Source organism: Labrus bergylta, chromosome 1 (genome assembly GCF_963930695.1).
Source record: "Labrus bergylta chromosome 1, fLabBer1.1, whole genome shotgun sequence".
Lineage (NCBI taxonomy): Eukaryota > Metazoa > Chordata > Actinopteri > Labriformes > Labridae > Labrus > Labrus bergylta.
In genome coordinates this window covers 28,641,207-28,665,097 of record NC_089195.1, presented here as the reverse complement: position 1 = coordinate 28,665,097, position 23,891 = coordinate 28,641,207, and the positions used below count along the sequence as shown (strand labels likewise).

At 42.1% G+C, this 23,891-nt stretch overlaps 1 protein-coding gene across 3 annotated transcripts in view; it reads right to left on the bottom strand.

Annotated features, from left to right (window-relative positions):
* Nucleotides 1-20,584, bottom strand: part of LOC109994379 (nuclear factor 1 X-type) — a gene marked incomplete in the record, with an annotated part of 107,552 nt that extends 86,968 nt beyond the window's left edge. For 2 of the 3 annotated variants that reach the window (XM_065958330.1, XM_065958335.1), the window contains 2 exon segments: nt 12,066-12,149; nt 19,546-20,584. In XM_065958330.1, the coding sequence (XP_065814402.1) occupies nt 12,066-12,149; nt 19,546-19,548 (87 nt within the window). 3 annotated transcript variants of the gene reach the window in all.
* Between the last annotated feature and the right edge of the window lie 3,307 nt (nt 20,585-23,891).

Sequence of the window (23,891 nt, the reverse complement as noted above, 5' to 3'; positions counted from 1 at the left end):
GTCTTTACAGTGTGTTTGTCTATTGACTACATTTTGAGAGATTTAGTAAATAATCAAAATGATTTGTACTTTGTAACAGATCAGCAGTTAGCAAAAGCAAAGGTTGTCCTTATTCTAAAAAAAAGTATCCAACTTTAGATTTTAGCAACCAGCAAACGCATCTGACAAACCAAAACAGTCATCAGACTGTAAATGTCTGACGTGAACGACAAAACCTCTAATGTGCATGCACGACGACAAACATTTCATTGAAGACTTCTTCCAAAAATGAGACTTGGACGAGTCAGTAACAGCGGCCCAATCTGTCTTGAATCAGACACTCGCCTGTCAGGATGATCAATACGACTGTTTTCTTGATTTACTTACCGAGTACTTGACGCGCATATGTTAATGAAACTTGTGCGTTTCTCATATCAGTCTTGTCCATATTTTCCCGCCTGGATTAAGCAGGCAGACATACTGTTCTCACACACGGCACAGAGACGTATTCACAGAGCCGAGTTTGGCCTAGATCTCACACACCAAGGTTTCCCCTACTCTTTTAATTGGGCCCTTGATGCTCGACATAGGGTGTACTTCCTCTAATTAGCTATATCTATAGCGTATGGGAGGGTGTATGAATGCATGCATGTGTAAAATCCTCTTTTGACCGACTCCAAACTAACTAAGAGCTTTAATTTCACGCTAGGCTGCATTGTCCCATTCAGTGGGGTAACCCCCACAAAAAAAAAAAAAAAAAAGCCTCTGAGAAAATCAAAAAGAAATAGGACGACGGCGGAGGGGGATGGAGAAAGACACGCAGCGAAAGGGAGGGAGAGACAAACAACAACAACAACAACTGAAGCTCATCCTCAAACAATGGCGGTCTCTCACTAACCGTTACTTCTCTTCTAAAGGGAGCTAATTGAGGAGGTGGAGGAGGAGGAGGAGGAGGAGCAGGATGAAGGTGAAGGGGACCCAAGCAGCTGCAACACAAGCTTCTCTTAAGTCCATGTGTGTCCCTCACGCTGTTAAGTGCCTCATCATCCTCACTTTTGTAACAAACAAGTCTTTCTCATTACAAACTGCTCGTTGTTGCACCTTTGTTTCTTCAAACCTGAGAAATACGAGAAGCCGTGTTGCTCAGGGAGGAGATGAAGATGTCAATCACACTTTCATATCGCACACCAAATTCTTAACTTCCGCCAATTTTTTTTTTTTTAAATCATATTGGCGAGTTAGCGCTGCGACTACAAAAGCTCTGCAGGATAATGGCGCGTGTTTAATTCTGCAGTATTTTCTGCTCTCATGAAAAAGTCTGGCAAAGGCCAACGTGACAGAGATGTGATTCAACTCTGCTGCTTCTCCAACACGCGTATGTCTATCTGTGTCTAACATACGTGAGTGCTCAGTCTGATTTTAGATTTGTATGTGTGTGTGTGTGTGTGTGTGTGTGTGTGTGTGTGTGTGTGTGTGTGTGTGTGTGTGTGTATGTGTGTGTGTGTGTGTGTGCTGTATGGATTGTAAACACAACTATATCACAGACCAACATAAGACTGCTATAGGGGCCGCCTGCTTCCACTGGCCACAGATCAGCCTAAACCTAATCCACACTAGGAGGCAGAGGACCAGGACACACATATTCACACGGACACACACACACACACACACACACACATGTCCATTCATCCAGGGGACAGACACCTATTACCCTGTTGTGCCAATCGCCTCAGTAAACCATGATAAATCCATTTTCTATGCGCGGTCAGGAAGACTGCACAGATAAGGGATGAGCAGAAAGCCACAGTGCTGGATTTAACTCACCTCCAAGACACAGTCACACACACACACACACACACACACACACACACACACACACACACACACACACACACACACACACACACACACACACACACACACACACACACACACACACACACACACAGGCAGAGAGGCTGAGAGGGACTGTCCGCAAGCTACCTCAGGGTTTAGCTCTAGGCCTTATATAGGTCCTTTTTAACAAGCAAAAGCTAAAGTGTTCTTCTGTGCACATGTTAATCTTACTATTTCTGTGGGTTAATAAAAGCAAATGTGACTTTTAGCATAAATGTGGAATATTTCTAAGGTTATTTTAAATTCCTCGATTAGCTGCCGGTGGTAAGGTGTCAGATGAGGCGATTAACAGCACACCAAAGAAACACCCTTTTTTTTTTTTTTTACATTTTCCACAGCTAAGATTCCCAGTGAGCAATTGGTTGATTGTTAGAAGAAAGCAGGACACAAATTTTAATCAGAAACCTTATACATGCACAGGACGAACCCGCAATTAGAAGACATGCTACTCCGTCCACAACGGTCGCCAAAATCGAGACAAACTGAAAGTTAATCACCGGAGCTGAAAGTATTTGAACTAGATGTTCTCTTGATTTGAAACCTCATGAATCAACTCATCCTACAGAATAAAATTAAGAAGGTTTTATTTTTTACCATGTTATCAAAATGTATTTATACCCTGCTTGAGTAACATGGACATGTTCCCCTCTATATTTCCTGCACTCCCTCTATCACTCCGTCCCTGCCTACCAGCTCTCGCTCTGGGCCAAGCAGTGTATAAGGTGGACCTGGTCTGCCTCCAGCAGAAAGGATGAATAAGTAAAAGGAACACAATGTACCCCTGGGTTCTGCCTACAACCCACCGCCTGCCTGCCTGCCCGCCCGCCTGCCTGTCGTCCTGGCACAGTTGGCGGGCCACTTTTACCGCGGCCTACCATCCACTGAAGCAAACCTTTTCTCCCGTCCACTATCTCTGTTTGAGAAGGATTACTGTGTGTGCACATGCGTGCGCTTGGTGCAAAGTGATGCCAATGAGGCTCGGTATGTTACCAGATCACGCAGGCCCACCTCGGTTTACAGCAGCACACCGTCCGGTCCCAGTGAAACCAGAAGCGAGGGCTGACGTATGAGAGCCATCGGCCCAAAACGGGGGAAGGAGGAAGACACACAAAAACTGTACCAAACACACACACACGCACACACACAAAGACTCCCTCACACACATGTGGACGGCCCGGGCAGGGGCCTTGGGGTCAAGTCTGAAGAAAGCGGGTACGTACCTATTCTTTTTTTAAAGCACTATTCACAGAAATCAGTCAAAAAGTGATCACAGAGACAAAAGTATAATCGTAAAGGTGTCTATGTGAGCCACACAATAAAAAGCATGGAACATTAACATTATGAGGACCAGGTGAAGACGTCCACCCCAACGCCTGCCTAAACAGAACAGCTTTTAAATGAAATAGGATGTAATTGACAAATCAGAGAGAAAATACAGCATAATTTGAGTTAAAGAAAAGACGTATTTCAATTACAAGATGTTATATACAAACTGCTGCGTGGGCTGCACACACACTTTATTCTTCTCCATATGCACAGATTCACATACACTCTTTGTTGTATAGAGAAGGGCCTTCATCTCCATCTCCAAAGATACTAACTACAAATCTCCACATGTTTTCCTCTCCTTGTTGCTATGGCTTTATGGCATGGCTACAGTATGTATGGCTTTCAAGTGCTTAGCCAATCTGCATGGCTGAGTGAATTTCAAGCACTCATCTGATCTGCAAATCTAACAACATTTTAGAACAGCAAATAATCGGACATGAAGAGCTTATATGAGCAAGAATCGAGCATGCAAACAAACTTCTTTCTTCTTTTCTTTTTTTTTGTTTGTTGCTGCTTGTGAAAACTGTGCGGGGAAAGAGTTAAACAATCTCCCGCACAGAGAGACAGAGACAAGAGACAGAGAGAGAGACGGTTTGCAGCAAAGCTTGAAAAGTTGGCAGTGTTTGTGAGACGCGCTGAATATTAGCAGCACACATCTCATTTGGATAAGCGGGACTTATAAGTGGAGTCTGAAATAATTGATTTAAAAAAAAAAAAAAAAAAAGAAACGCAGCACATAAAAGTTTTAATTAAGGACGCCTCCGCGACCTTCAACCCGCATTAAAACTTTATGCAAATGCACTTCCGTAACAAGAATGTGAAACAATGCCACGTAGCACGTCAAAAAACAAAACAAAACAAAAAAAAAACCTCTCCGGTGCAGTTTGGCAAGTGCACGTGCAGTACTTTTTTTTTTTTTTTTTTTGGCTGATCCGGGTCCGTCACCTTCCAGACCGTTCCAGCAAAGCTTTTATCAGCATTAATTATACATTGTGGATTGTTTACACGAGTTTTGCATGTTTTCTGTGATTTGTGAATTATTTACATGGCTGAGATCGAAGATGTAGTACAAAAGTATGGGTACAAGTATTCTACATTATGCACGTTAGTATAAGTCTTCTGTGCTTGGTGGTGGACACACACACACACACACACACACACACACACACATACACAAACCCACACACATAAAGAGTATAGCACACACAAGCATGCCTTTCCCAGAGACCACAAATCATTAAGCCAAACGTTTACAGCTGATTAAAAGCGGTGTTGACATCCAATCAATGCACCTGTATGAAACAGTATCACCGCAAGATAGGAGTTGATTTTTCACTGCTGTTATCTTTTTAATATCCCCTAAATACAAACACGAGTTCTCAAAGCAAACAGCGTAAACAGTTGATTGATGTCCATCAGCAGGACCGGGAGACGCACGAGCTGCAGCTAAGCAGATCAATATGTATCGCGCATATGGGCAGCACGCGCCCATGCGGCGCTCGTGCAAGTGGATCTGCTGCCAATTAATTTTAATTAATGGAAAGAAAGAGGAAACTCGATGCGGACCTCTGCCTCATAGCACCCAGGCTTTGGAAATGTATCTGTGCTAAATATGCAGTGGGGCTGTTTGGACTTTTCTTTTTTTTTTTTTTTTTTTTTTTTTTAAGGAGCAAATCAGAGAAATGTCTCCGTCACTGTTTCAAAACTCACAGACGGCAGAGGTCAGAGAGAGAGAGAGATAAATAAAAAAAAAAAAGGAGCAGAAATGAAGCCTATATTTTCCAGCCACCATGTTTTCTTGCTTCATAAAAAAAAGATGTGATGAAATGTAATTTTGTATCTGAGCAGTAGCTACTGCTCTCGTGTTTCAGATTGCTGCACAAAAAAGATCACAGAGGTCTGCAGGCCTGAAATAATACTGAGCTGGAATCTGCACGTTTTTCCACGCAGCTCTTCAAATCAGGATCAAAAATCTATTTTTAAAATAGCTGAGTGATTTTAGTTCTCCTGCTTCCTGCTATGACTTGCTTATTTGATCACAGACAAAAACTAAAATATGTTTAGTATCCAACAGCATACCTATGCAAAAGAAAATAGCAAGAAGCGACAGGCCTGACCTCCTACAATTGAAAAAAAATATATAACCTGCAGGTCTGGAGCTCAACAGATGCCTCATTGCGACGCATAATCATTTTAAATAGCAAATTAAATCATATAAATTATTCTGCTTAAGCCTGATAATCAGGCTTTATTGCAGATTAACTCGAGAGTAAAAGCAGTAATTGACCTCAGGAAAAAAAATACCTCCCTGCCTCTTGACATACACAGAAATGAATAGGTAATATAACACTTGAACTTCATTATGTTTCTTCAGTATAAAACAGTAAAGGATAAAGCAGCAGCCCGGTGTGTCTGTGATAAGCCGAGCGGCGGAAGGACACACGGAGCCGCGGCGGCCTGAAGCTGCAGCTCTGTTAACTCTGCGCTGACTGCCACTGCATGTCTACAACCGACAACTCTAACTTTAAACTCAAGACTCATCCACGGTGCAAACAGTGCAGGGCTGCAAGAAAATGCATAAAAGGTCATTTATAACTTGACCTTTGCTGTTGTGAGATCTTCTATAAGGACTTCTGTTTTTTTTTTAATTAACAAATAATAGTAGACCTGTCGTTACTGACACACGACACACTCAGGAGGTATGACTAAAATATATGAACTATATTAAAACACATTTTAAGAAAGATCAAGAGGCATGTCTCACTTGTGCAATAGGCTACTGGTACTTTTTTTTAGAATGCGTATGACCTCTTATTATAGTAAGTGGATATTTCCATAGAAACATACTGGAGCATACCTGAGGGGTCTTCTACACGTTGATCTGATAAAGAATCATCTAAAAAAAATCTAGATTTACTTCTGAAGTCAATCAGACTGCGTATGAGGCCTGAAAGGTCAACTCGAAATAACTCCGTATTATGCATTTATTTGAAAAAAAAAAAAATCTCAGCTGCATATTTAAATTAAATATTTTGATCATATTTAATTGTTTGCTAATGTTAAAAAAAAACCTCAAACCTAATCAATTGTATACAACTTGCACCTGAGCTATTACCCCGCACGGCCTCTGAAATTACGCACAAGAGAAAACCAGGTTTTTCTGCTCCAACTACAGTGAACGATTCAAAACTCACACTCTGCTATATAAATAAAGCAATAGCATTGCAGATGTTGTTAAAATAAATTGTTGCCTTTTTGCTTTTTTTTTTTTTTTTTTAAAGGTCAGCTTTGTGTTTAATGAGCTCGGGCTCTGCACACAGCACACGACCATCCTCCCTCCTGTCGCCTTCTGGAAGCCCCCTACAACTTTGGTTTATTTCAAACAAGGATGTTAAAGTGTAATTAAATAGATGAGGGGCAGTAATAAATGTGTCCACTGTGACCCGACATGCCCCCAGCGCAGACCGCGGCTTCAGCCCGGCAGACCTCCGACCCAACCGCAAAACAGACACTAAAAAAAATAATAATAATAAACTGTCCCACAACCAGACGAGTCGTATTAAAACTTAACTCGGGGTTTCGATAAAGCCGATCATTGCCCCAGGGTGTCTATAATTCACCGCCAAATGTCAGAACTCCGAGCCCTTCTTCTTCCCCTTTCCCCAACCTCCGTTTTATATAAAATAGATTTGGGAGAAGCGCCATTTTCTCTCCAAACCATGCGCAATGAGACGCACAAGAAAGCCCGTTGGAGGAGTGCCATGGAAAAGAAAGAGGGGGAGAGAGAGAGAGAGAGCACGAGAGAGAGAGAGAGAGAGAGGGAGAGAAAGAGAGGGAGGTTAAAACGCTATCGGGGAAAAGAGTGTAGAGCTGGAGAAAAAAAAAAAAAAGAAAAAAAAAGAAAAGAGTCCTTAAAACGCAACAAATGACAAGCAGCGGCGGGCAGCACAACGCTGTCAGCGTGTACAGTAGAAGCAGAGCGGAGGCGCACTACACCGGAAAGAAAACAGCGAAGAAGAAGATTGGAAAAATGGTTTTTTTTTCATACCTGTGTGAGGCAGTATGGGGAGTACATGGCTGTGTCTAGAGATGAAAGTTGGAGTAGTTGATAATAAAGTTGGATGGAGGTTCGCTGCGGTGCCGCATTGCAAAGCCGCTGGTGCTCAGTCCAGGCTGTAACCCCGCCTCACTCACAGTGAAAGCTCCGCACCAACTTTAGGAGAAAGTTTGTCTCGCTCGCTCTCCCTCCCTCCCCGCCTCCCTCTTTCTCTCTAACGCTCCCTCTCTCTCTCTCTTTCTCTCTCTCTCTTCTCTCTCTTTCTCCCTTCCCGCTTTTTTTTTTTATTTCTGTCAGATCGACGCGATTCCATCAGCACTTATAATAATCACCGACTTTTCATTCCGTTATTTCAGATAAAGACGAATCTGTGTTCGCTGAGACCCCCTCCTAAGGAAGCGCGTGAAAATACAGTATCCCTGCTGTACAGTAGAGGCTTACAGTGTGCATGATGTGGCACTCTGTGGTGAGTTCAGTGACCTCGTCGTGTTTTCTGGTAATCTGTGTGATCAAATTGGTGGTGAATATCTTCAATATCTCTACAATATTTCCATCTGGTTGCATGGTTTTGCAGAGGTGTCTGTCACTAAGCTGCTTCAGTGTGTAATCTTGTGAGAGGGGAGGACAAGTCCTGCATCCCTCTAACCCTCTCTGCACCACACAGTTATAAAGTTGTACTTTGTTCAAGAAGATGTCACGCTGTTAAATAAATCATCTTGCCAGGGCATGCATGAAGTACACTTTGTAACTTAGTGGCATTAACTATGGTGGGAGCTTTTGAGTTGTTTTCTTTGAAAGCACTTTATTGTGACTTACATGATTATAAAAAAGTCATTTAACACTTGACCTTTGCTGTTGTGAGATCTTTTATCAGGACTTTTTTTTTTTTTTTTTTTTAGTTAACAAATATTAGTAGACCTTTCTTTACACGACGAACTCAGGAGGTACATGACTAAAATATATTAAAACATATTAAAACATATTTTAAGAAAGCTCAAGAGGCATCTCTCACACATGGCTACTGGTACTTTTTTTTTAAATGTGTATGACCTCATATTATTTTAAGTGGATATTTCCATACACTTTATTATAGATAGAGAGATAGATAGATAAATAGATAGATAGATAGATAGTCTTTCTGGTGTTTTAACAGTAATCTGAAGTTCTTATTTAGTCCCTTTTGATCTTGTTGTCAATTTAATATTACAAAAGAGTCTTTCCAGGGCATGCATGAAGTACATTTTGTAACTTTGTGTCATTAGCTATGGTCGGATATTTTGAGCTTTTGAGTTGTGGTCTTTGATTTGTGTGAAACATCACTGATGTTTTGTTTCATGTGATTTAATGTTTGTTTTCTCGTGTCTTTTGGTCTGGATGTCTCTTATAAACGGTGTACTCATAAATGTGTTGTTGTTATCTTCCTCTCTGCACAACAAATGCACTTTTTTAAGGTGCTAATAAAGAAACCTTTGACCGTAGATCGGTCTCTAACAGCTTACATGGCGAGTGCAAATGCAAACGATACAAATGACTGTTCTGGCACATTTCCTAAGAAATCTATTTTTTGTAACTTTCATATCCTATGCAGTCATACAAAATGCAGAAGCAACCCAGAGAGTGACCAAAATAGAAACAAAAGGATTGAAATTTACAGCAGAGATTTTCTTTTTTTTTTTTTTTTTGGTTGCGCTGTTGTGTTAGCCCCGTCGGCTGCAGAGTGACATAAAGCTTTCAGCACACAGTAAACTCAGTCAAGTGTCTTAAGTGGAAGAGGCCCCATGTTCTTTTAACGTGAGCCTTCTGTCCTTTAAAGTCAAAAGTGTGCAATGGACAAAGTGTTTGATGCAGCGGAAACACGAGCTCACATGTGGCCCAAAGTCATTTGTGTTGAATTTGTTTTACAAGGTGTCACGGCTGGATCGGACTCCTGACTGTCAGCTTCATTTCACAGGCGTGCGTCACTGACAGGCGAAGGTGCTCATCTGAATATTATGAAGGGGGGTAGTTTACTTTTCAAACTTAAAGATCAACCCCAACCTTATCCGAGGTTCTTCTACAAAACGTTCAAGAAACAATGAAAAGTTATGACAACAAGTTGAACATTTACGGCCTGAATGATTCATTAAGCTGTGATTCTGCTCATATTCTAGTGAACTGTATCTCTATTCGGAGACAAAAGATACCTGAACTCGGACAAAGTGGTTTAAACCAGTTTCATTGTGCCTGCCATTGTATGGAAGCGATACACTCTGTTTCTAATCAGGCTTGGCTTTATCCTCGCCCGCTCCCTGCTCCTCAGTCTAATCAAACTCATATATGCAGGCAGAGTGCCTGCAATTATACATAAGCCCCTGCCGCGTGCATGTGTGCAAGTGTGTGAATACAATTCTGCATGTGTGTATGTCTCAGTGTGTGTGTGTGTGTGTGTGTGTGTGTGTGTGTGTGTGTGTGTGTGTGTGTGTGTGTGTGTGTGTGTGTGCAAGGGTGCGGTTTCTGGGGGTTGAAGTCACCCCAGCTCTCCTATGCCAAGTTTTTCAGGGGGATATGAAGCCGTGCAGCTTTACGAGACCTCAGCCTGTGTAGGATACTTAGACACTCACACCACAGACACACATGCATATAATGTACAGAATGTACACACATGCACGTACACACACGTTTACGTACACGGCCACAAATGTCTTGCGGTCAGAGATTTGCTGGCACTAGCAGCTAGAAAAAGAATTAGATTGAGAGAACGGAGGAAAAAAGACTGAATAAAAAGTGCGAGAAAGTGAAGCATATTGAGGTGTAGTCAATTCTTTTCCCATAGTCTCTCTTCTTTCCAAACCACACCCCAACACGGCACAGGCCCAAAACCCAAAGCCTTTGTGTGCTCCCTCGCTTTCCCTTTTTCTCTTTCTGCCTCCACTCCTTTTCTTCTTCTTTTTTTATGTCTCTGCCGTTCTTTTTCGCTACCTTTTTTCTCCTTTTCTATCTTCTAATCCACTGGTGTTCCCGCTCTCTTTCATTTTAATCACACTGTCCTTTTGGTCAGTCCGACTTTTCTGTCCGTCTTTGTCTCTGGGCGTTCAGCTTGGGCCGAGACGACCATCTCAGTATTCAACACAGGCGCTCTGGCTCTAACAAACAAACTATAGCAACCACAGGATTTACAAAAACACAGACGCTCAGGTCTCCCTTCCAAACTCTCCCTGATCAAACAGTCCGGTGCAGCACCTACCAAAGCCCCTCGAGCGCTCGGGGCCCTCGCCGTTTCTGAGTTTGCAATTAAAAAGCGCACGAGAAAACCATATGGTGTGTCTAAAGTTAGCATGTTGTGGTCGCCCATTGACACACGGACTTGCCCATATACTCGCTGTTTACCATCGCCTGTGGCTAGGCCATTAAATATTGAAAGTGATGTAGCATACTGATACTGCCATTAGCATGCTAAATGTGTGAGACAGGTGGTTGAGGCCGCCGTTCAAAAGGCAGGAAATATGTGCGCGGAAAATGTGTGTAACTGTGCCGTTTACTACGCTGTGCAGTGTCAATATTTTTTGAGTAAGCTGTTTATGTGTGCTCTGGGAGGGAGCACGCCAGTCAAATGCATACAGGCATATGCAGTCAGAGAGAAATGGCTGACTGGCCGTTATGGCTAACAAGCATATCATACACAGTGTGGATCCCACAGACTCCACGGATCTGTTTGCAATCTGAGTGTGTGTGCAGAGCAATGTGTTACGCCTTCTGCTTTTTATGTGTTTACCGAGTGCAATAGCTGCATATATACGCTTTACTCGACTGGTTTGGATTACCGCCTCCCCACTGAGTTTGTTTTCAACAGGAGGGAAATGTATAGATTTATTACTCTGGAGTGATGTCATCATTTCTTCATTTAAAGTCGGGAATTCAACGTGTCAGCTCAGGTCGAGGAAAGTTTTCCACAAGTTGTCATCCCGATGGAATATGTGCTGTTTTCTTTTGGTCTGTTCTTTGATGTGATAGGACGGTGAAAGGCGAGGACACATGCAGCAGGGGGAAGACGTTTAGAAGTCTGTTTATGTTGCACACGCTCCGACCACGCAGCTAAAACAGCATCCTGAATATGTGCTTTTCTTTATGTTTAAAAAAGAAAAATCTGAAAATGACCACATGCAGAAACTGTCACAAGCACAAAGTGTCCTGCGAAATAAATATATTTGTTTCCATTTTGTTCTGCAGCTGGCTTTTTCCTCACTGTGTCTACAATCTGCAACAAAGCCAAACTACTTCTTCCCATAAATAATACCCACTAAAAACACATGTCACAGAGAAGTTGACATTTTGAGGGAGTATGTGTTTATGCAGGGCACTGCTGCCAACCGTCAGCAGCAGGCTGCAGATGTGTTCAGGACATTTTTAGATTGATTTGACAGGAAGATGATATTTCAGCATGCTCACAGGCTGAATGATCAACATTTTAAGATGTGTGTTGTATTTCCAGGACGTATACTGTAAACCTCAGAACCTCCAACTCAAGAACTGAAGAATAAAATGACTACAATATGGCATCCTTAAAGTGATGTTCGAGCTTCATGATTCTGAAGCAGGCACTGACGAGTCTTTTATACTCTGAATGCATTCCTTTTCTTTACTGTGTTCATTTTTCACAAAGAAAAAACAGATTTCTTTAATGGATCGGCTTATTTGTGTTGTCCAGAAAATACTTATGAGGACTTCAACATGACAAAAACTATCTGAGAGAGCTATGTTTGTCTGTAGGTGGGTATGCATGTAGGTGTGTGTGTGTGTGTGTGTGTGTGCGTGTGTGGATATTTACCCTGTATGTATCCGACACGAGGAAACATTCAGGCATCCCTGGGCCTCTGGCAGGATCGTCGTTCACCAGGTAGGTGTCAGTAGCCTAAAAGAAACCAACCAAAAAGAAGAAAGTAATTTAATGAAAACATATTGAGGTTATATGGTTATAAAGGTCGTAAACCATTTCATAGACTGTATTAGGAAGCAGTTATCAATCCTGTGTTTTTCTCTCAGTCCTTAGAAATGTGACCGTCTCCCTATTTCAAAATTCGCAATGAAAAACAAGACAAGTACAGTGATGAAAACATTTCCCCAAACACTTGATGATGATTCTATTCCTCACAATATTTACAAAAAATAATCCTGCAAAAGAATGCAGTTAAAGTTCATACGATGTCGGCACGTTTGTGACCGGTCATGTCCTGAGTTCACCCTCTTCAAAAACATGCACTTTATTTCCTTCCCTCTGGGACACAAATCTGAAAAATGTACCTGACCCAAAAGAAACTATCTTTTGACCCTCCCTACTGGTCTCATTTCACCCCCCCCCCCCCCCCCCCCCCCCAAAAAAAAAAAAAACCCAGTGCCTGGTAACAACTCCTGCACTTTACATCCCCAGCCAGACTGTCTGAAAGTAGCAGTGTGTCTGCATGCATGTGTGTGTGTAAGTGTGCATTCAGGGAGCTTCATTTGTATTCTAAGTCAAGCAGGCAGGCAGGCAGGCAGGCAGGGTTCTGGCAGGGCCGGGAGCTGTGAAATGGGCTCTCCTTGCAGTTCTGCCGTTGATTGGATCAACCTATCCCACTCTACTTAGCCGAAGGGAGCCCAAATCCCACAGCCGCTGTGCCGCTCTGTGAAATCCTATTTCATTTCACAACTTTAACGGATAAAAAAGCGTGCACACAGGCTTGTGCCAGCCCGAGACCCCATGCCACATCTATTTAGCCGAACAGGAGCGGAGAGTGAACAGTGCATGTGCTGTGTGGAAAACCTTTAAATGCACACACATACGTTTAGTCTTACCCTCTCGAAAATATAATCACCTGCACAAACTGTATATACGTTTTCTTTTTTCCACGCCCATGTGCTCTCTTTCTTGCACACAATCACACACACACACACACACAAGCGCAGGCACACGTGCATGCCACTTACGCAGACACACAGACACAAACCCCATAATAAGAGCCAGACATTGGCAGACCACACAGCCCTGAGTTGTGGTGAAAACAAAGGCTATTCATATCCTTCGCAATGAGAGGTCTGTACGGCGAACTCTCTCCTTCTCCCTCTCTCCCCCGTCTCTCCCCTCAGCGTTTTATTACAGATAATCTGCGCTTGCAAACCTTCCATTTTTTTCTGCAATTGTGCGATTTCTAATCATCTTTATTAGTCCATAAACATGTTGTTTTTATTTCTAGTCTCATTTTTTATAGCTGAGGCCTCCGGCTCCTTAAGGGGGCAACACAGTGCCCATTGTTGCGCCGCAAGAAGAGGGTGAAGCCAGGAACGGAGTGAGAGAGAGGCCTGCTGATAAGGCTGCAAAGCATTATGGGAATTGGGTAGCAGAGAGTTCCACACAGAGAAAATGCAGACCCTCAAAGTCTGCCAGGCCACATGTGTCTGATAATGAGTCGATCCATCTGATTGGCCGACGGTCTGTATAACGGGCCTGGATCCACAGCACCTGTGTGTGTGTGCGTGTGTGTGGGTTCCAGACCAGCAAAGCGGACCACAATGCACCAGGTGTGATGGGGCCTCTGTGATTGGCTGTTACAGGCTAGAAACAGGGTCAGGTGCACCAGCAAGCCTCTCCTGATTGGTCAAGGCCAGACCCAAATAATGACAGCGAGTGGGACAGATCTGTTTTTTCATTGGCTGTTGCTGCCTCATTCTGCTGGTGATGGGGTGCCTGGCAGGGTGGCATTGGGACAACTGGTTTAGCTGGGACTGTGTGAGGAAACAAACAGAATTTGAGAGTATCTTTGTACGTATTCATCTCTCTTCATATGCAGAGGTTGGCAATATTTGCTCATCCTTCTATGACACCCATAGTGCTCCTTTAAACAACGTCAAACAAACTAAACATCAACTGCACTCCAACAATAGATAATTTGCTCTCATTTCATATTAACCGCCCGACAAAGAAGCGTTAAAATGCCCTCTTTATGTTGTCAGCCAAGGAAACAGGTGTTGATGGACCTCAATCCCATTGTGCAACAGTGAATAACACACAGCTAATGAACAGGCTAAGCTCTGTACCTGCCACAGGGGAGGCCAGAACACACTGACTGCCTTTGTAGTAACCCCCCTCCCAAAAAAAAAAAAAAAAACTCCCAGCCCCTGAACACTCTCTCCTGCAGCAGTGTATGAATTATATATTGTACTATATATATAGAACATATGCCCGGCCCATATGGCCAGCCCTGAGCGAAAAAATCTCAAAGCCCTCCTTAATTAACATTTTAGAGGGAAGATTCGGAGGCGGGAGTTTGAGTCAGTGACCTATTTGGAGTCCATCATCGCCCAATGCAAATGTGTTAATTGAGACAGATTTTCCCACTCCACAAATATGCAATGGAGGATTTTTTTTTTTTTCAATTTTTTTTTCCTTTTTTTGTTTGAGCCATCTGATCTAAGTTAGGGGTATAGTGTCTGCTTTAAACTGACAAAAGAAGACACTTCTCTTTCACTTTCTCACACACTCTCTCCTTGGCTGCCTCTCTCTCTCTCTCTTTCTCCGAGTATATGTGTTGACGACCATATGGCCAAATTCTTTGGAGGTGAGATCTCCGAAACCTGCTCACACACTCGTGCGCACACTCACAGCTTTGTGTATAAAAGGCCCTGATGGTGGAATTTGTTCTCAGATGGCTCCATTTTAAAGCACATGAATGGCAACGTATCAATGATCCTCCTCCCTATCTCAGTGTCCTCCCTATCTCACACTCACACACACTACCTTCACACAAAACCATACACTGCTCACACACACACACCTGGTGCAATAGTCCGTCCTTCCCCTTGTTTCCAGAAAAGCATTTATTCTCTCTGCTACACACTTTAAGTGCTTTTTGACATGTCTTTTTTAAAGTCTATAATTATTATCACCACTATTGTGTCTGAAACGCGTTTCATCATCATGATTTGGTGGCTGGAGCTATCACTGCCAAATTTAAGGCACAGGATGAAAATTGGGGAGAAGAGGGGGGTGGGTGGGGATGGGGGATGGGAGGGAGAGACAGAGAGAGAGAGAGAGAGAGAGAGAGAGAGAGAGAGAGAGAGAGAGAGAGGGAGAGAGTCCAGCCAACCTGCGTGAGATGGCAACCACTTCAAAGACGGCGGGCCGCACCGGCGATCTGTTCCACGGTGTGTGAGGGGTGTATGAAAGGCAGAAATGGCCGCCGTGTGAGTCCCTGCCAAAGCTACCTCAGGGAGAAAAATGTTGGAAAAATACGATTTTTCACACAGCCATCTCAGGAGGGGGAGGGGGGAGAGGGGGGGGGGGCAAGGGGAACCGGGGAAAATAATAAGAAAGAAGATGAGAAAGTGAGGAGCTGCATTTAAAAAAAAAAAAAAAAAAAAAAAAAAGAAGAAGCGATGGATGGCTGAGCAGAGTGGAGGCTAATTATTTCACTCCACTTGTGGGTCCTGGAGGTTTTGTTGGGCCAGAAGTACAGCCAAGACACAGTGCTGAAAATTGCATTTGGCTTAATTGTGCAGTTGTGTTTTATAACAGTGTGGTGGTGTGAATAGTTTCTGTTGAGGAGGTAGGGTAACAACATAACTTCAGATAACTTAAAGCAACTGCAAGGAACTTTTGGTTTGAATTTTGGCGACCGCCGTGTACAGAACTACGTCTCCTCTCTTTGTTGCCACGTGCACGCGTATATGTAGTATTCTCTACTGAAATGTCTCACGCTACCTGCTTTAACCTGTAAAACGTATTACTCATCATGAAACTTTCTCTGGGAAATTGTTCTCAAAGGCCGTTTTGTCTTCAGCTGACACCTACCCCCGGTGACAGCGATGTCAAGTCATTCAAAATATCTACACAGAAACAGTCGAACTTCCTCCTGATTGTCTCGTTCTCTTTTGTAGGTTCATGAAGAGGCACGCGTTTTAAAATGAGTCTGTTTAATCTCCAGTACAAAAAACTCCCCACAGGACCTTTAATCAAGCATTTAACGTTTACCAGAATGATCACCACCAAGTGGTTTTGTGCTCAGAATCCAAACTAGTTAACAGCAATAATTATTCCAGGCACTGAAAATGGCTGATCCAAAACTATGTAAAGAAATACATCCTTAAACCAAAACTGTTTTGGTTAAACAAGTTTGAACAGAGAGCACATTGGGACACGCCCAAAGATTGGCCCTGATTGGCACCCTGCCTGTCAACTACTGATCTTGCTCGACAGGCTGGCCTTTAGATACCATGACACCCTGCCAATATAGCAGCAGCAAAACTTCTCGAGCTGCAACTTTCTTTTTCCTGCCACGCTGCATGTACACAGACAGGTAACCTAATACCACTGACTGGCACTACTTTTCTTACATGGATCCCTATTTAAGCTTTTGGGCCAAACCACACTCAGCCGCAATGCCTATGTGCATTTAACAATGAGGTTTGAGCTGCTACAATCAGGCCTTTGTGTCACACAAGGACTGATCCATGGGGAGATTTTCTTGTGGTTATGGTTCTAATACAGCAGAGTCTACCACAAAGAGCAGGAAGCATAGAGTTACATTCACACACACACAGAGACACACACAGACTCACTCAATATGACTTAATAAAGCAGTGTTTAAAATGTCTCACCCACTTCCAACTCAACTCAAATGATACTCTAAAAATTGACTTAATAACACGTTAAAGGGTCACGCCCACCTCCCTGCTTGGCACCAATAGACAGCCTCAGCTTGCGTTTGACTGACAGGTTTTGTGGTTGGCAGGTTTTTCTCTGCAACAACCGCAATGCAAACCAAGTGTGAAATTATAGGCCCACAATCAAAACAGAACGAGGACGGCGATACGGCTGCCAATTATAAAGCATTGTCTGATGGTTGGTTTACCTTAAGAAGCCGAGGCGGATGATTACACAGCTTATATCTCGCATCACATGACGCCTCTTGTTGTTTTTGTTGTTGTGCAGGTTTGACTGGGTGTCACTGAGGCCAACAAACATTTTTGGAAGGTGAAACCACAATAAAGTTATGTGAGAGGGATATTTAAAAACACATGAAAGGAGAGTGCTAACAATGTGTCACTTATCTGTCAGGCAGGAAACAAGTTGATCATGTTACTTTAAATGATTCAGAGCAGACTGACTGGATACTTGTATGATATTACCTGTAATGACCTAACTCATTATTTTTATTTAACTCTATTACTGACCAGTCTGAATATAAGATCATATATATATATACAGTATATAGAAGAATTATATGTATTCTTTGTACCAAATAGAAAGAGTAGATATGTTCATACCAGACTTTGAACAAAAACTGAATTGTCTTTTTCACATTTTCTCACGTTCTACCTGAGAATGTTCAATGTTTGTTGTTCCTATCATCATGTAATTTATTTTAATATCAAATGTAAATCGTAACACATTTACAAAAGGACCACATGAATCAAAGTCTGAGTCATTTGTTTAACAGAAAACGATTTTCACAATCACTGAGGTGATTAATAGATGTTGATCGTGTCATGGCATGTCATAAATATAATTAGAAATATCTGATCTTTTTTATCCAGGTCATGAGTAAGAAGCAGCAGCTGTACATGCACACTAAAAGACAGGACTTCTGCACATATTTCACTGTGGCGCTGAGAATATCTTATGTGTGTTGTATTTATGTTTGATGTATTTATGTGGTGCAAAGACTTTGCCAGTAAAAAAAAAGAAAAAAAAAAAAAAAACGTCCACCCAGATATTGCTTCAGTCTTCATATGCTTTAGATTTCTATCACTTTGTCTTAAACTTCAGCTCTAAACTCGGCAAACTATGGATTTATTCTTTTGGTGAAATTGTTATAATTTGCAGAGTGAAACTGCAGGGTGAAAAGAGAAACATTTTCAGTGACATCAGAATATTACGCTGCCTCAATCATTTTAAAACAATCCCAGAATGATCATGCTCATCCAGGTTCGTATTTCTATGTCACTGCAAAATCATCCAATCCTAACCCTGGGATATTTGAACTCCACAATGACAAATAATAAATAATAGCACCTCTAATGTAATCTCTTGGGTTGATAATGAGGAGTAATTATATTGCATGTCTTACCTCGAAACCATTGTATTTATCATTAAAACATATTAGTGTTGCAGTATGAGAGAGACTGTGAAAAGTCAAATAATCCTCCATGTGATGTACTGACAAAAAAAAGCAGTTAAGCACTCTAAAATCTAAGATTTTAAGCAGATGCCTGCAGTATAATTTAATATTTATCCCTAAAACGCTGCAGGATTTAAACAGATTATTAGATCAAAATCACCAGATTTTCCTGCTTTGGATTTTTTTTTTTTTTTTAAATGTTTAAATCAAATAAAATCCTATACAGCACTTGTTCTGGGGACGACAAAGACGGCCTGTGTGTCACCTCACCTCCTCCCCTCCCACCCCGCAGTCGCTGTAAAGTGTCATCAACTACGTAAATCAAGTGTCCATTGATAAAAATACAACAACAAAAAACAGCAGACAGATGAGACCCAGCCCGGGTTGCGAGGTAAAGGATGGAGGAGCAGCAGCAGCAGCAGCAGCAGCAGCGCATAATCAGAATATCATCATTCTAAACATCATCATCATAACCACATACTACACTGTGTCCTTTCATTTCTCCCCAGTCTGTGGTCTCATGTGTGTTTTATTCTGTTTGATCTAAACAGCGCAGAAACATCAGCCTTCACTCAAAACCCTGCAAACATTTCAGCCTCAAGTCTGTTACTGTATCAGAGAGGCTTCATCCGGATAAATCTGAACATTTTTCAAGCAGAGAAATATTTTTGTTCTCTTTTGGGAAATGTTCAAGGGAATTAAGTGTAAGGGAGCGCGTCAAAGGAAGACGTCTTTATCCTTTTTAAATATCTCAAACACATTGATATGATGAGTGACAGTCATCACATGACATGCTTTTAAATATTAGTTCAATCAACGTGAGTTAAGATGCTTTAAAAATGATGGAGGAGGAAAACGTATAGAATGCTGTTGTAGGTTAACACACAGTTTCTCCCCCTGACACACACACACACACACACACACACGAGCGCGCGCGCACAGGTGTTGTATCGTCATCTTTGGCCTCACACTCCACAGCCAGCTCTAACTCTACGTCTCCAACAAAGTGCAGATTTTCCTTAAACAAAGAAATGAGGACTCTAAAAAGCCTGCAGGGCTTCAGTTAAACACGGCGATGTTTGGTTTATTTTCAGTCCTATAGACTTCACCCTATAGAGCCAACAGAGGGGAACTATTGAGTTACACAGCACGTACCATTATAGCGTGGGGAGATCTGCCAACCCTCTCAATGCCCCATTTTCCTTTAAAAGTTCAGCTTCCAAAAAAGTGAGAGAGGGAGTGCGGGGCTGAGGGAGGAAGACTTGGTCTCTTTCGCTGTTGCCGGAAGCAAAAAAAAGGACCTTTAAACAAGTCGGCCTTAGGCCCAGTCAGAAAAAAAAAACACGCGCTTTCAAAAGTGGGTCCACTCTGCAAGAGATAGGACGAAAGCAGGACAGCAACTCCGAGCCCTCCGTTTACCGCTGTGTGGCCTCGGATGCGCCCATGTCCAGCAGCAAGAAACCAGGGAGACGTCTGCGTCAAAGTCCCGAAGGTGCGTCCGTCGGCGGCAGAACTTGGAGACGCCAAAAAGCTCCAAAATTAAATCAACAGCACGATCAAATCAAAGGACGGCAGAGGTGATGCAAAGTAAGTTCTTTCTTGTATTTTTCCGCGTGCAGTTCTTGCAGTCGGGCAGCTTCTGCCTCGAAAACGTGTCCAAAAGCGGCTGTCTCCTGCGCGGCGCGTCCGATCCGTTTTACCCTCGTATCTCTCTCTCTCTCTCTCCCTCTCTCTCTCTCTCTCTCTCTCTCCCTCTCCTCTCTCTTGTTCGAAACACACACAAACACACGGCCGCACACACGCGCGGTGTGATACACACACAAAACGGGGGGACACCCCTGGTCCCACGCCGCCGCCTCCTCCTTAAAGCTGACGAGATGAAAGAGCAGCTTTGCGTTTTGTGCTTCTTCTTCTTTTTCCTCCGATCTCTGCGTGCGGGATGCCTGCGCAGCGGCGCGGTAACGACGGTCCGCGGGCTTCACTGGAGCTCTGTGCGTAAAATGGAAGCTTCTCTGTTGCGCTCCGGCTGCGACGACAGACAGCCCGCACTTCCCTCCCCAAAAAAAAAAAATATCAGCCACTAAATAGCTCACCTCAAAGCGTGCGACCTGTTTACACCCACACACAAACTATACTAGACGGGGAATTAGGGCAGTTGTTTACGCTGCTTTAGCCGGCAGCGTCGAGCTGGTGAATTATCAGGTGAATTATTAATAAAGTGAGCGGTGTGCAGGCTGTCGCGGAGAGAGCGCAGCGGCCAGGGGAGCAGCTGGGGCTTTAGGAGAATTAGGAGGACCAGGGGCTAAATCACGGACGGCGGGGATTATAGGGCTCTACTGGCTCCTGCCTACAGGTTTCAGAGTGCCACTGCAGCGGGCACGGCCGGGCACGACCCGAGCTGCTCCCAGGTCGATTTAAGTAGTTTTTAATTCTGCAATCTGGGGCAGAGATCAGGAAACAAACAGGTCACTGGGGTCATTTGAGGAAGTCAGAATAAGAGCGAGAGATCCAAGTGGACACACGCGTGAAAATTTGAAAAACTTTGTCAGGTGTCAGTCAGTCAGATGAATCAAGAGGATATGAGAAAGGTCAGATGGTTTCCTAAACCCTAGACATGTCAAGTTTATTTATATAGCAAATTTCATATAACAAGCAGAGTCAATGTGCTTAAAGAAGACAGGATTTATAGCGTTTTTGGGGTTGGTTGAATGTATTCTGTTAATATTCCCCATCATAGCTGCAACAACAATGTTGGAATTTAGCAAGCTTTAAGTTTACACTCTTCTCTAACAGATTTATTGTCACAGAGTCTCCAGCAGAGTGACGCAGTGAAGCAACAGGATTAAATGTGACTGAGATATCACAGAGTACACACACATATTGTAAGCCATAAAAGATCTGACTTTGGGGAAATAGCTCCACAACATGAAACGTGCTTTTTCTGTCGAGTGCTTTGAGTTGTGGACTGGAGGCCGGCAGCAACAGCAGCAGAAGTTCACAGGAGCAACAGGACCGTTCCACACACACACACACACACACACACACACACGGAAACAGAGACACACACACGCAAACATAGACACACACACGTTTTACGGTGCGTTCAAGTGACTTGTACATGCCCTGGTGAAAAGAGGATTAGCTTTTCTTATTGTGATATCAGTGGGTTAGGTAGCAAGAGTTGTACAGACACACAAGGTGCACAAAAATCGAAAATGGCGCAAAATAGTCCATTAAAGTGTTTAAGAGACCTATAATAAAAAGAGTTTGTCACGTTTTGTCTGCACAGACCTTGGCACGTCACCTGCAGGTTTCATCAAATTTAAATCAGACTTTGTTAAATTGCTGGCTTTGCGTGAACAAATATGGACACCTGGCTCAGATTAAGACCCTCTTCACACGCTGTGGAGAAGTATTGATCCGGGTCCTGGCTCAGCCTGCGTGCAAAATGTTTCTGTTTTCAGTTTCAGTGCGTGTGTCGTTATCCGTCCTTTGTTCAAATCAGACCTCTAATGACATTCCTCCAACATGACGGCTGATCAATAATTAAATGATGACCTCCCCACACATTTGGCCACATCAATTATTCAACGGATGCTGAATTTGTGATTGAATTTTTTTTTTTTTTTCAGCCTAATTTGGAGGATTAAATGAACTTTGAAAAGTGTGTGTGGTTGCGGGGGGATATTTGCTTTTCTCAAAGAGGCCTCGATGGCTCCTTTATTTGACAGTAAAGACATTTGTGATGTTTAGTTGGTTTTTTTTTTTTAAACATACAGGTGAGCAAAGAGTCTTTAAATCAGAATCTCACTCTGTTCAGCCAAGAATTGAAAGAAAGGAGCCAAACTAAAGGCTTTGACTCTGAGGACGTTCAGCTTTCCACCAGATTCTGAACTGTGGTGTGGAAGTTTTATTTTAAATTTAGATTTTATTTTAATATTGGCGTTTATATAATTTCGTTGCTGTAAAAAATAGGTAAAATATGAAGTGTATTAATGTGACAGAATCAGGGCATTGCCTTCCTGTTATCTAAAAAATGATCATTAATGTTTTTTTGTTGCACAATGAACATTGGTCAAAGGGTACAAAATCAAAAAAGATGCTGAAGTAACAGATAAACATTATTCAGAAATTAGGCAGTTAATTATAAATGTAATAATATAAATATGATAAGGTTATCATTTCTATAATTTATTACACAAAGATAGGAGCATTGTGGAAAATAAGGATACAAATTAACATCAAACGCAACAACAACAAAATAATAATAATAATAATAATAATAATAAGTGTAATTTTCTAACATGTTTTTAATTATATCTATAAATAGTCTGAATATGTATGTAATGTAAAATGTAAATAAGATGATGTAGGCTATTATTTAACAGTTTTTATGCTGACCTTTTAAAAAACTAAATCCAACTTTATTTAAATATTCTGTTCATTTCTTCTTTCTTTTTTTTCTTCTTCATTACAGATGCTGAGGGAGGGCGAGCCTCGCACGTGCCCACCGGCCTGTTTGGAGGATGACCAGTTTACTGGGAAAAACACCAAAAAGTGCCTCTAAACCCCAAATAATCCCACGACATGACGGTTTCTTAACCCTTAATTAACCGACAAACTAAAGTTTTTACACAGTCAGACCGCACAGTGAGCTCAGCACGAGACCGGAAGTTACAGCAGGCCGGACAGTTTTTCTGCAACTTTCAGGTAACAAAAACTCTTCAAAAATAAGAAGAAATAAAACAGAGTTAACTGTCGTGTGTAACGAAAAACAACCACGCTAGGTAACAGCATTTTTATTTTTATTTTTTTTAGACGTACAGGTGTTTTATGAAAGACTCAGGTGTTGAATATTCTCACATGTTGACTTATCTGATGAGCAGGGAAGGCCTTTTCGGTTTTTGTTTGAAGAAATGTTCGGCAGATATATTTAAAGTGGAGAAAGTGTAGACAAAAAGACACGCTACATATCACGTGTATTTTACCTGTAAGACAAAATTGTGGGGAAACGGCGATTTTAGTAATAAATATAAATAAATAATAAATAATAATGAACATATTGTCATTTAAAATGTCTAAAATCAGCGCTCTAAGTTCACGCAGAAAATAAATACATCATTTTAAAGTATTTAAAAGAAAAGGCCTAACATGAAACTATAGAGTGTTTTATAGACAATAAAACGCGACATTATGAATTATTAAAGCATGGAATAAAAAATACAAAATCAAAGTCTGACAAAAAAAACAATGAGCATTTTTTAATGTGCTCATTAAAAATGTGTACACTGAATCATTAATGCTACATAGAATAAATGCTCTTGTATTTGTCTATTAATGTGGCCTGAATAATAATTAAAGGGAAGCCGGGATGCTGTTACACCATATGCTTACAACAGTAAGCTGACCTGGTTTCAGTCAGGCAACAATTCTTATGTTTTCTTAGGGGAAAAATGTGGATGAAAATTTGGACTGCTGGTCCTCATTTAACGTTTTCTCTT